This window comes from Salvelinus alpinus, chromosome 19, assembly GCF_045679555.1.
Source record: "Salvelinus alpinus chromosome 19, SLU_Salpinus.1, whole genome shotgun sequence".
In the NCBI taxonomy this organism is placed as follows: domain Eukaryota; kingdom Metazoa; phylum Chordata; class Actinopteri; order Salmoniformes; family Salmonidae; genus Salvelinus; species Salvelinus alpinus.
In genome coordinates this window covers 11,526,932-11,540,887 of record NC_092104.1, presented here as the reverse complement: position 1 = coordinate 11,540,887, position 13,956 = coordinate 11,526,932, and the positions used below count along the sequence as shown (strand labels likewise).

Below are 13,956 nucleotides of genomic sequence, written 5' to 3'. Positions count from 1 at the left end.
GTTCACTTTCCCACCACACATCCGTGATAGGTAATTGTTTTGATGGTGGACGTCAGATTTCATGGGAAAACGTTGTTTATTTTCTAAGCTTTCTCTCATGTATCTGAAGGCAACGTCAACAATATGTGGTATTTGTCAGTAGGGGATGTTTTGTAGAGTTATAGCCAGCTAACTCTAGCTAATGCATCTCACGGCAGGTAATGTTAGCTAGCTAATGTTAACTGTCAGTCTAGCTAGCTGGGTGAGTAGTTAGCCTAGCATCGTTAGCTTGTTTCCAGCGACGCAGTCTAACAAAGCAGTCTTTATCCAAAACGGCTAGCGAATATGTACGTTACTTTGTAGCTACCTACCTAGCACAGCTGTGGTCCTTCTCTACAGCGTATTTGTATACAGATAGCTAGCTAACGTTAGTTACCATGGTTTATTGCCTAGCATTGCTAGCTAGCCAGCAAAATGGGTTAGGTTGTGGTGTTGACCAAACGAAGCTCTCAGTTATTGAACGTGATTTCTAAACTGCCAATCATAACCAGACACCCCAGTTGAACCAGAAGTCTCTAGCTACCATATGGTTTATCCAGCTAACATTATCTAGTTAGCATTGCTGCAATCCAATCAGGGATCTCCCAATAACGTCATGCCATGGTGCTAAGAAGGTTACTGAGAAAACGTTGGGTGCTAGGTGTGGTGTTTGGACTGTCTTTGATCTACTTCCTAACCAGCACCCTGAAACAGGTATTTAAACTCTTGACATCTCAGGTTTATATTTAGTCCACAGAACACAGATTTATAAATACATTTGATTGATATGAGGTCCAGCTCTAGGCTAAACTAGTTTGTCAAACCACACCTGACTATCTATCTGTCATGCAGCAAGGTCTTGACTTTTGGCTATACAAGATGTGTGTGTGAGATATATGTTGTGATGTGTTATGCAGGAGGAGAGAACCATACGGGATCGTAACCTGTTGGAGGCCAGGGACCCGGATCACCGGATCCCATGGAAAGTCAGGTTCAGCCTGGGCAACAGTAGCAGGCAGATCACTCAGTGCCGGAACTCCATTCAGGGCAAAACGCTGCTCACAGATGAACTGGGTGAGTTATGAACCTAACTGGACTCATTCACTCACTTGTTATCCCTTAGGAAATAATGCCTCTTTCTCCAACTGTTTTCTCTGTGATTCCTCACAATCTCCTCACCCCCTTTTCAACCGTATTTGAGAAGAATGCCCAAGGTCCCTCCCCCTGTCCTTCTTCCCCAATGGGTTTTAAGGAAAGATGATGTGAGAAAAGCCCCTATCATTGAGGTATTATAAAATACCACTTCAATATTCAAGTCACTAATCCATTGTACATGTGAATGTCCCCACAGGTTATGTGTGTGACAGAAATGATCTGCTGGTGAATGGCTGCTGTAATGTCAATGCCCCCAGCTCAAGACAGTACATTTGTAAAAGCTGTCTGGCCAATGGCTGCTGCAACATCTACGAGCACTGTGTGTCCTGCTGCCTCCAGCCTGATAAGGTATTCAAGCTGTGGCACTGTTGTTGAGCTGCATCCAACAGCAAAATGTTTTGTTCCAAATGAGAATTTGCATCTTTTGCATGTACATCTTTTGGGTGCATGGATTTTCAGTCGATGGAGTCAGATCTCTCTCTTACCCTGGCATCTTTAAATTTACGTTGTTTTCATCTGAACCTTTTGCAGTGGTTGTGTTATGACTAATCCATGTGAGAAGTACCAGATTTTGATCTGACTGTTGCACCTCTACCCCTCTCTTTCTTTCTCATATTCTCTCCTTCTCAGCAACCTCTTCTAGAGAGCTTCCTGAACAGAGCTGCAGATGGCTTCCAGAACCTATTCACAGCCGTGGAGGACCACTTTGAGCTGTGTTTAGCCAAGTGTCGGACTTCATCGCAGGTAGGTTGAGTTGTCTACATGAAACAAACAAGGATAACAGATTCACAAAACACGTCTTATGCGAAAATGTAAGAAGCTTCTTAAGAAAAAAATAAGTTCATAAGATAGTTTGTAAGTGCAATTCTTTAACAAGATTGAATGATTTTCTTATGAAGCTTCTTAAGATGTCTGTTGCTAGGCAACCGATGTAACTAGCTTTTATTGAAAAAATGGCAGTTAATGAGAAATGTATTCTTAAGGTTTTGTGAATCTGGGCCCAGGTCTCTGATCACTCCCTGACCCTACCCACATCCTGTCATGCAGAGATGGCAAGAGAGATTGATGTAAAACATTCTAATGGTTGTGTTTACCCTCTCTTTTTGCTCCTGTAGAGTGTCCAACATGAAAATACCTACAGAAATCCACAAGCAAAATACTGTTATGGAGAAAGCCCACCTGAACTCCTGCCTATATGATTGTTTTGTACCTACGAGACTGTATAGAAACTAATAACGGTCCTCTGGGACCTACAAGACTGTATAGAAACTGATAACGGTCCTCTGGGACCTACGAGACTGTATAGAAATGAATAACAGTCCTCTGGTACCTATGAGACTGTATAAAAACTAATAACGGTCCTCTGGGACCTACGAGACTGTATAGAAACTGATAACGGTCCTCTGGGACCTATGAGACTGTATAGAAATGAATAAAGGTCCTCTGGGACCTACGAGACAGTATAGAAACTAATAACGGTTGTCTGGGACTTACGAGAATGTAAAGAAATGGTCCAACTAAGAGCCAAGAGACACACCTTGATGCTCCGTGGGACGACCGAATTCCCCTTCGTCTTGTGTCGACATAATGGCCTTGAAACGTCTGACACCATACGGTGCTTAACAGATGGGAGCCACCAAACCCTGTATAGAGGGGATTTGACTGACAATAACAGACGCCATGTTGAAACTTTTGATAAAGTAATGTGAGTAACAGTCTCTACATATGGCTCTGAAGAACACTATCGTAACCTCACAACAATGGACAAATACTGTGATATATATGTGATATATATTATGTGATATAGCTATATTATTTACACTTCATAAGTGCATAGCTTCATAACTTCATCAGTGATGATCATCAGGTCTCATTCGCTCTTTAGACCAGTTAGGATTCACCTCATGCTGCCGTTGTTCCACATTATGGTCATGTTCATTAGGGCACGCAACAGAAAATGTTTAAAAATGTTTGAGTCTCCCATGTTTTAGTCTGTTTTCTTTTGTTTGGTGCAAAATGAACACGACCCATGTTATAAAGGTCTGTATTTAAAGCCTGACGATATACTGAAGGTTGATATCGGTTGTTTAGTCCTTACTATTGAATATGATAACAGATGTGTCTTTACTTTTGTGTGTTGTCGTGCATGGATATTGACTGACTGGTTATTTAATAAAGTGACTGTGAAAGTAATCGGCTCACGGTTTATATTGCGCAGACCCTTTCAGAATAATTCTCAGTATTTTATTAAATAAGTTTATGTATTTCACACTATGAAAGCATTCTATATATTGGATGTTTATCGGGGGTCAGAGCTGTATCAACTAGAATTGGCATATTTTAATATACAGTATGACAAAATGAAAACATCTTTTAGTTTTTCACAAAGTGGCAGATAAGAAACTTGGACAGTATCACATCAACTTCAGAAGTGTTTGATGAGCTTGAAGCATCTCGCTTCATTTGAAGAAGGGGCTTTCAGTGGTTGTAATTTATACACTATGTAGGGTGCAGGTATATTTTTATTTTATTTAACTAGGCAAGTCAGTTAAGAACACATTCTTATTTACAATGATGGCCTAGGAACAGTGGGTTAACTGCCTTGTTCAGGGGCAGAACGACAGATTTTTACCTTGTCAGCTCGGGGATTCGATCTAGCAACCTTTCAGTTACTGGCCCAACCACTTGTCTACCTGCCTGCCCACTAGGCTACCTGCCGCCCCTATATAGAGTGCCATTTGGGATGCACAGTAGCCCTCTGCAGATATAATAATTCTCATGCCTTTAAATTATCCACTTGGGAAACATGGCCAGAGCTAAACAATTAATCATCCTGAAAGCTGTGAAAACAGAATCTGTCTTGTAATTAGAAAATATATTAAGGTCCTGACAAATGTTCATTCATGGCAATTTGATTAATGACTGTCACATGGGAAGGGAACACAGTGTAGGCCTGTCCACTAAGTATGCAAACAGTTTAATTTAGCACAAACTATTAGAACTATGTCATCATGACACTGTTTGGCAATGGTATTATTATTATTATTGCAGAACTTCCAATACAAATCAGCTTTATAAGAAAACAGAAATGCTGTTGCTGTAGTCAAGATAGACATGAGCTGGTAATATGCTGAAACTTTGTACTAAAAGAAAGCATCCATAAAATTTGTAGGAAATATATCGGAATAAATAGCATTTAAGACGAATAAATACCTTAAATTCACCAAATACATTAATATTATAATAAATAAAATATAACTCAGTGATTATAGAATCTATGGTATTCTGGAATCCACTACTCCACTATTCACTATTCTGTAATCCACAGATTCCACCCAAACCAGGAAGTCCCGTGACTCCTCCAGCAGGGTAATGCTCCACCGCTTCCTCTGAAAGGGGGGCTTGGGCATCTCGGGGTGGGCTGGCTTCTGGGTGCAGTCACCCCCAATGGTTATCTTCAGACAGGCAGATAGCCTCCACACCATGGTAACAGAGTCATTCAGGTTGTTGTGCATTGATATGTGATCTGGGTTCAGGTCACTCTCTTGGTCCTTGACGACTTTTTCCAGGGTCTTGCCAATGAAGTGTAGCCCACACTGAGCTCTCTCCAGAGGGGAAGGTGAGGTACTGTTGAGGTCCAGATCTGGGAACCCCAGGGCAAAAGGTTGGTTCTGTCCATTGGCTGCCATCTGTGGAAAAAATATTTGAAAATAGAATATGTACTCTGACATGATGGAATGTCTTCAGTAAATTCTGTTTTAAGTCAATGTTTTTCCGTTGTTACTTATCATGGACAGAATGTCTCAGTTAAATAAAGAGGGCAATTACTATCCCAGTAACAACAGTTGGTATTTTGACCCATGAACTGACTTGTCTTTCTCCAAATTGGCAGAAAGGAAGATGTTGGAATTTGCGTGGATCAATAAGTAAAGAACTGAAAGGATCATGATGGGACCCAAGGGAACAGGACAGTAGTAGTTGTACAGGTACAGTATGTAAGTAAACACGGTTACTAAAGTCAGTCAGTAGGCAGGTTTCTATTGACCCAGGTGTATTCGACAAAAGCAATATTGGCAACAACAAAAAATCACGTGTAATGGAAACGGAAGATTGGAGACATTTTCTAAATATGGACAACATTTTTATCCTTTCTACAGGTGGATTTTTCGTTTGTGAACTTAATTTCGACAAATGACGATGGAAACAGTTTTTCTAATAAATTATGATTGCCGAATACTTTTGAAGGTACGTGGGGCACGTGTTGTCATCATGTAACCACAACCTTCACTCCACATGTCATTCTAAATGCCTAATGTTTGCAAAATACAATTTTAAAAAAAAAATTGGGGGGGGGGGGGCGGGTTGAACTGCATCGGTTTGCTTTTCTGGTTGGCTGGTAAGTTTCAACATCCAATTATTTCAGATCTACAGGAGGGTAAGTTTCACCATGGCACGGACCTTGGCGATACGTTGGCACATGAGAATTATTATATGACACACATTAGTAAATTATTGCATTCTATCCATGCTGGCTTTCGCGGGCTACCTGAGGCATGACACAGATAGGTGGGAGGGCATACAGGCTGTCGCCAATTTATTAATGCGCAATTTGTCTAAATGGGTAATGGAAACACTTTAACCACCACATTTTTATGTACGTGCCTGCGTACCTTCAAAAGTATTTCGCAATTGTTAATTTTTTGTATAGGTGTGACGTCATTACGACCAGCTGTTTTTATCGAAACAAAATAGTGAAATGGCAAAGCACCCTAGAATGCATTTATCGCATTTATAGACAACAAAAAAATCAATGGGGAAGTTAATGGAAACATAGCTACTGAAGATTGTTTGGTTCAGGTGGTGTGTGGCTTAGTTGGTAAGAGAATGGCAGAACTAGCAACTCCAAGTAAGGCTGTGGGTTCAATTCCTGCTGGGATCACATACAACATTTTTATATATTCACTGTAAGTTGCTTTGGATAAAAGCGTCTGTTAAATGGCATATTAAGACAGATGTAGCTACTTACATAGCTGGTTAGGCTGTCATTGATGAGTGTTTTGGTGAGAGTGGTTAGCTCCTTGACCCTGCAGCCCCTGGGTGATTTCATTCGGCGAAAAGAGTGAGCCTCCAGAGTGACCATCATCACCAATATGCACAATGCTTTAAGAAGTCCTGGGAAAGAAGTCAACGCAAAATTACAACAATATTTTCCAATACTGAAAGACATGAATTAAAGTACACATGGTTTTCGAGTAGGTCTTTTTGTGTATAATTTGCAAAACTTTTCTTGCTGTAATATGTTGTAATTGAGTGTAGTTGTGGACACAGATGTTGCATAATATTACCTGCAGTTAACTTCACATATAAAATCTGATATGTCATTATATATTTAGTTTTTCCTTGCTTATGTTGTCAGTTTAGCCAAGAATGAGTTGCTCAGCCCACTGACAGTGGTCACAGTCTTATATTCATCTTGCTTCGTCACATGTTGAAAAAAAGTTATGAGGATATGATCAACTTCCTTCATATCTTACAATGTGACATCACACAAGGTAAAAACCCATCAGAAAAATCAATTAAGATGTTTCCTTTTATGTGGCTATTTGCTTAACCAAACTCCATCTTCAGTTTGTTTTCGTGGCCGATGAGTTGCATGTCTAAATATCCACTGAATCAGCCGGTATTATTCCCATGACACCTACCTATTTCTCAACTTCAGGAAGTTGACGTGCAAGAAAGTGATGCAACTGCCACTACAGAAAGCTCGGCTCAGGCTGAAGATATGCATTGAGATTTATGAACCAGAATACATTCACAATGCCATGTTTTTCATGTTGTGTGTAATCATCTATTAAAGGCCCAGTCCAGCTGTTTTTATCTCAATATATCAAATTGTTCTGGGTAACAAGTAAGTTACTTGCTGTAATATACTCAGCAAAAAAAAGAAACGTCCCTTTTTCAGTGCCCTGTCCTTCAAAGATAATTAGTAAAAATCCAAATAACTAAACAGATCTTCATTGTAAAGGGTTTAAACACTATTTCCCATGCTTGTTCAATGAACCATAAACAATTAACGAACGCGCACCTGTGGAATGGTTGTTAAGACACTAACAGCTTACAGACGTTAGGCAAATAAGGTCATAGTTATGAAAACTTAGGACACTAAAAAGAGGCCTTTCTACAGACTCTGAAAAACACCAAAAGATCGATTCCCAGGGTCCCTGCTCATCTGCATAAACATGCCTTAGGCATGCAGCAAGGAGGCATGAGGACTGCAGATGTGGCCAGGGCAATAAATTGCAATGTCCGTACTGTGAGACGCCTAAGACAGAGCTACAGGGAGACAGGACGGACAGCTGATCGTCCTGGCAGTGGCAGACCACGTGTAACAACACCTGCACAGGATCAGTACACCCGAACATCACACCTGCGGGACAGGTACAGGATGGCCACAACAACTGCCCGAGTTACACCAGGAACGCACAATCCCTCCATCAGTGCTCAGACTGTCCGCAATAGGCTGAGAGAGGCTGGACTGAGGGCTTGTAGGCCTGTTGTAAGGCAGGTCCTCACCAGACATCACCGGCAACAACGTCGCCTATGGGCACAAACCCGTCGTCACTGGACCAGACAGGACTGGCGATGAGTGCTCTTCACTGACTAGTCTCGATTTTGTCTCACCAGGGGTGATGGTCAGATTCGCGTTTATCGTCGAAGGAATGAGCGTTACACTGAGCCCTGTACTCTGGAGTGGGATCGATTTGGAGGTGGATGGTCCGTCATGGTCTGAGGCGGTGTGTCACAGCATCATCGGACTGAGCTTGTTGTCATTGCAGGCAATCTCAACGCTGTGCGTTACAGGGAAGACATCCTCCTCCCTCATGTGGTACCCTTCCTGCAGGCTCATCCTGACATGACCCTCCAGCATGACAATGCCACCAGCCATTCTGCTCTTTCTGTGCGTGATTTCCTGCAAGACAGGAATGTCAGTGTTCTGCCATGGCCAGCGAAGACCCGGATCTCAATCCCATTGAGCACGTCTGGGACCTGTTGGATCGGAGGGTGAAGGCTAGGGCCATTCCCCCCAGAAATGTCCGGGAACTTGCAGGTGCCTTGGTGGAAGAGTGGGGTAACATCTCACAGCAAGAACAGGCAAATCTGGTGCAGTCCACGAGGAGGAGATGCAATGCAGTACTTAATGCAGCTGGTGGCCACACCAGATACTGACAGCTACTTTTGATTTTGACCCCCCCTTTGTTCAGGGACACATTATTCAATTTATGTTAGTCACATGTCTGTGAAACTTGTTAAGTTTATGTCTCAGTTGTAGAATCTTGTTATGTTCATACAAATATTTACACATGTTAAGTTTGCTGAAAATAAACGCAGTTGACAGTGAGAGGACGTTTCTTTTTTTGCTGAGTTTAGTTTCCCATTAAATGGTCAAAAAGGAATAAAAAAATTATAATCTTGCTAAGGCTGTCTGAGTGGAGCAGGGAAGGGGACCAGAGCAGTGCATTAACCACATATCACGTTTAGGTAAGACCCAGATGCAGACACTGTAGAAGTAACAATAGTTTATTACAACCACAGGGGCAGGCAAACAACAGGTCAAGGTAGGCAGGGGTCAGTAATCCACAAAGGGTGTAAAGTAGAGGTCGACCGATTAATCGGAATGGCCGATTAATTAGGGACAATTTTTTTTTTACACCTTTATTTAACTAGGCAAGTCAGTTAAGAACACATTCTTATTTTCAATGACGGTCTAGGAACGGTGGGTTAACTGCCTTGTTCAGGGGCAGAACAACAGATTTTTACCTTGTCAGCTCAGGGATTCAATCTTGCAACCTTATGGTTAACTAGTCCAACGCTCTAACCACCTGCCTGTCATTGCACTCCACGAGGAGCCTGCCTGTTACGCGAATGAAGTAAGAAGCCAAGGTAAGTTGCTGGCTAGCATTAAACTTATCTTATAAAAAACAATCAATCAATCAATCATAATCACTAGTTAACTACACATGGTTGATGATATTACTAGTTTATCTAGCGTGTCCTGCGTTGCATATAATCGATGCGGTGCGCATTTGCGAAAAAGGACTCGTTGCTCCAACGTGTACCTGACCATAAACATCAATGCCTTTCTTAAAATCAATACACAAGTATATATTTGTAAACCTGCATATTTAGTTAATATTGCCTGCTAACATGAATTTCTTTGTGTCACTTCTCTTGCAACAGAGTCAGGGTATATGCAGCAGTTTGGGCCGCCTGGCTCGTTGCGAACTGTGTGAAGACTATTTCATCCTAACAAAGACAGCCAACTTCGCCAAACGGGGGATGATTTAACAAAAGCGCATTTGCGAAAAAAGCACAATCGTTGCACGACTGTACCTAACCATAAACATCAATGCCTTTCTTAAAATCAATACACAGAAGTATATATTTTTAAACCTGCATATTTAGCTAAAAGAAATCCAGGTTAGCAGGCAATATTAACCAGGTGAAATTGTGTCACTTCTCTTGCGTTCATTGCACGCAGAGTCAGGGTATATGCAACAGTTTGGGCCGCCTGGCTCGTTGCGAACTAATTTGCCAGAATGTTACGTAATTATGACATAACATTGAAGGTTGTGCAATGTAACAGGAATATTTAGACTTATGGATGCCACCCGTTAGATAAAATACAGAATCAAATTCTTACATCAGCTGATATAAGTGCTGTACAGAAACCCAGCCTAAAACCCCAAACAGCAAGCAATGCAGGTGTAGAAGCACAGTGGCTAGGAAAAACTCCCTAGAAAGGCCAAAACCTAGGAAGAAACCTAGAGAGGAACCAGGCTATGAGGGGTGGCCAGTCCTCTTCTGGCTGTGCCAGAACGGTTCCGTATTTCACTGAAAGAATAAATGTTTTGTTTTCGAGATGATAGTTTCAGGATTCGACCATATTAATGACCTAAGGCTCGTATTTCTGTGTGTTATTATGTTATAATTAAGTCTATGATTTGATAGAGCAGTCTGACTGAGCGATGGTAGGCACCAGCAGGCTCGTAAGCATTCATTCAAACAGCAATTTTGTGTGTTTTGCCAGCAGCTCTTCGCAATGCTTCAAGCATTGCACTGTTTATGACTTCAAGCCAATCAACTCCCGAGATTAGGCTGGTGTAACCGATGTGAAATGGCTAGCTAGTTAGCAGGGTGCGCGCTAATAGTGTTTCAAACGTCACTCGCTCTAAGACTTGGAGTAGTTGTTCCCCTTGCTCTGCATGGGTAACGCTGCTTTGAGGGTGGCTGTTGTCGATGTGTTCCTGGTTTGAGCCCAGGTAGGAGCGAGGAGAGGGACGGAAGCTATACTGTTACACTGGCAATACTAAAGTGCCTATAAGAGCATCCAATAGTCAAAGGTATATGAAATACAAATCGTATAGAGAGAAATAGTCCTATAATTCCTATAATAACTACAACCTAAAACTTCTTACCTGGGAATATTGAAGACTCATGTTAAAAGGAACCACCAGCTTTCATATGTTCTCATGTTCTGAGCAAGGAACTTAAACGTTAGCTTTCTTACATGGCACATATTGCACTTTTACTTTCTTCTCCAACACTTTGTTTTTGCATTATTTAAACCAAATTTAACATGTTTCATTATTTATTTGAGGCTAAATTGACTTTATTGATGGATTATATTAAGTTAAAATAAATGTTCATTCAGTATTGTTGTAATTGTCATTATTACAAAGAAATAAATAAAAATTGTCCGATTAATCCGTAGCGGCTTTTTTTGGTCCTCCAATAATCGGTATCGGCGTTGAAAAATCATAATCGGTCGACCTCTAGTGTAAAGGGTCCAGAACGGCAGGCAGTCTCAGGGTCAGGGCAGGCAGAACGGTCAAAACCTGGAGGGACTAGAAAACAGGAGCAGGGAAACAAAACTAACTGGCAATAGACAAAAAGAGAACACAGGTATAAATACACGAGATAATGGGGAAGATGGGCGACACCTGGAGGGGGATGGAGACAATCACAAAGACAGGTGAAACAGATCAGGGTGTGACACCACAGTTAGAATTGGAGCGGGGAAGAGGACCTGAGCAGTGCATTACCATAGAAGCTTAATGGTAGGAATATGTAACCTGAAAGCTAGCGGTTATTGGCATAGACGTTTGTTAGAGTCTTTATTATTTTTGCCTGGTGATGTCCTGAGTCAATCCACAGCTCCAGCCATGCAGAACCTGCAGAATGGAAGGTTCTGTGTTGATTTTCAACCGGCAACTATTGGGGAAATAACACTGATCACATGTTTCACATGTACAGTGTTTGTTTCATCAGCTGTTGTACACATTTCATACAAAACAAAGGAAAAACAGAATTTTGGCTACACTGAGCATTTAATATGAATGGCAAAACAAACACAGTAAAAGTAGTCATTCATTACAGTATTCATATTGTTTTTTAATTAAATATAACATTTACAGTGTTTACTACCTACAGCTCCAGTTCTTGAAGGGAACATCACCCATTTGATTCTTCTTTTTGAGGTGTTCATATCAATCGCATGACAAATTGAACACAAATGTCCAGTTTATAAAAAGTCCACCACTACTTGACGTAGCTAAGAGACCAAAAGTGGCAAGTTTAAACACAAACCCATATAGTGTACCGTTAAATAGGCCATTTAGCAGACACTTATCGAAAACAACCTACAGTACACGGATGCATACATTTGTATTATACAATGACCATCTATGGCATAGGCAACGCTTTAGTATCCAGCATCAGAATGAAACTGACAGACGTCAGCCTGCTTTCTGTGTTGTGTGAGGATGCAGGAAGGAAGTCATGAGATGTGACTGATTAGGGAGGCAGTGACTGCGTCCCAAATGGCACCCTATTCCCAATTTAGTGAACTACTTGGGCTCTGGTCAAAAGTAGTTCACTAGAGAATAGAGTGCCATTTGAGACATAGCCTTTCACTGTCTGGGACTTCCTGATCGTCCTGGAAGTGCCTGTACTACTTCCTGTGGTTCTACTTCACTCTATAACCACAACCACCATCACCCCTGTGCATCAGCTCAGTCAGGAGGAGATGCTCCTTCAATTTTGACTCATTCGACCAGGATACCCTCAACCAGGGATGTTGTCATAAAAAAATTGATGCGCAAAATCCCTGAGCTTCATGGGTAAATAGATCCCTAACCCTAAACTGGGTTTACTGTCCACTACCTCATTGACCTCAATGTATCTGCCATGTGTGGGGCATAAGGGAATAATTGAGGCTCCATAGACAAGGAGCAGTAGGGACAAAATAGCTTAAAAAGAGAGTGAACTGAGTATCTTAAATATGAATACAACATTTGATAACTGTAAGAGCAAACCAATGAATTTGATTCAAGACTGTTTCAAGACAGTGTTCTAGACTGTTTTGAAAATAATAACAAAAAATAAATTCAAAAATAGATATAAAATATATACTGTGTAGCAATCACACTCTTCTCTTTCATATTTATATTATTGGCGGTTGGCCTTTGTCCCGATTCTTCAGTTACATGAAATACCTGATTATTTTGGAATAAATATCCTAAAATCACCCTTGGGTGACAAACCACTTCGTATAATCCTCACACACTGTGATCCTTAAAGCCAGCAACTTCCTTTAACACCATGGCCAGAAAATCCTTGTGCCTGTTTAGCACAGCCCAGCCGTAGATCTTCTTCTCATAGTCATCACGGAGCACATCTTGGGGCTTAGTGGACGTAGTAGTGGGTGTGTTTGGGTCCAGAATCTGCAGGAGCACCTCTACGCGGCCAGAGAGTTTCTTGAGACGGTTCCTGGAATCCCTCAGGAGGCCCAGAAGAATCTGAGTGTCATTATCTGAGACCTCCAACATGTCAGTCATGTATTTGGTTACCACGTTGATGTGCCAGTGGAAGATCATGGCTTTGTTGGAGATGTTCCGAAGCTTCTTCTTAGTGGTGGAGATAGCGATGGTTGCTGAGGGAACCCCATCCATGCTGGGGGCCTGCTGGCCGTTCAGGAAGCCATTCGTTTTCATCTGCAAACACGAGGGGGGTAATTCAAATCAGTTCACTGACATTCTCCTTGTGCAATTGACCTGTTTTCTAGTATAGTTCAGAACTATGCTGAGCAGTGTAAAAAGGTACCGTTATAGCCTATGATCTGAATCGGTGGTTGTTACACAGTAGTTACAGCTTTCCCATGAATAATACAGTTCTGAGAAAAGCATATGAAATCATGTGGGTTAACAGTCATCACTGTCTAACCCTGTGGAATATTGGCAGAAAGTTGAGCTTCAAACAATAATTGCCGTGACACTGCGACGGGCAGTTCTGAGAAAACCCACGTGATCTCATATGGTTAAGTCATCACTTCGAATCATGAGGAATTTGGGAATTTCATTCACTAGAAGAGGCCGTCACTACGGTTTGTCACGGTGACCCCCGGTTCCCTACAGGCCCTCAATACTTGGGTTAGCCCACTGAGATAAAGCCCAGTCATTATCCTGGGGAGCTAATGCAATTCATCAGGTCTCGGGCAAAGATATTGACCGAACCACCTCAATTCCATCTTGTTACTTACGTAACTAGTCAGGAGGATGCCAGCTTCATGATCTGACAATTTGGAAAGCTCTATGTTTTGGACTAAAGCCTTCTGATACTTGTCCACATTTCCAGAGTGGGGTGCTGCACGGGCTGTCTCCAACTTGATCACTAGAAAGACGCTGAGTAAAACTGGTGAAGGGCAACATGGTTATTACAATGGTT

At 41.6% G+C, this 13,956-nt stretch overlaps 1 protein-coding gene across 1 annotated transcript; it reads left to right on the top strand.

Annotated features, from left to right (window-relative positions):
* Positions 1 to 11: 11 nt before the first annotated feature.
* spring1 (SREBF pathway regulator in golgi 1) lies at positions 12 to 3,366 on the top strand. Its single transcript, XM_071352327.1, has 5 exons — positions 12 to 732; positions 936 to 1,092; positions 1,370 to 1,521; positions 1,804 to 1,917; positions 2,289 to 3,366. Exons 1-5 carry the CDS (start codon positions 640 to 642, stop codon positions 2,370 to 2,372), a joined length of 600 nt encoding a protein of 199 aa, XP_071208428.1. The 5' UTR covers positions 12 to 639; the 3' UTR covers positions 2,373 to 3,366.
* The last annotated feature ends 10,590 nt before the right edge of the window (positions 3,367 to 13,956 follow it).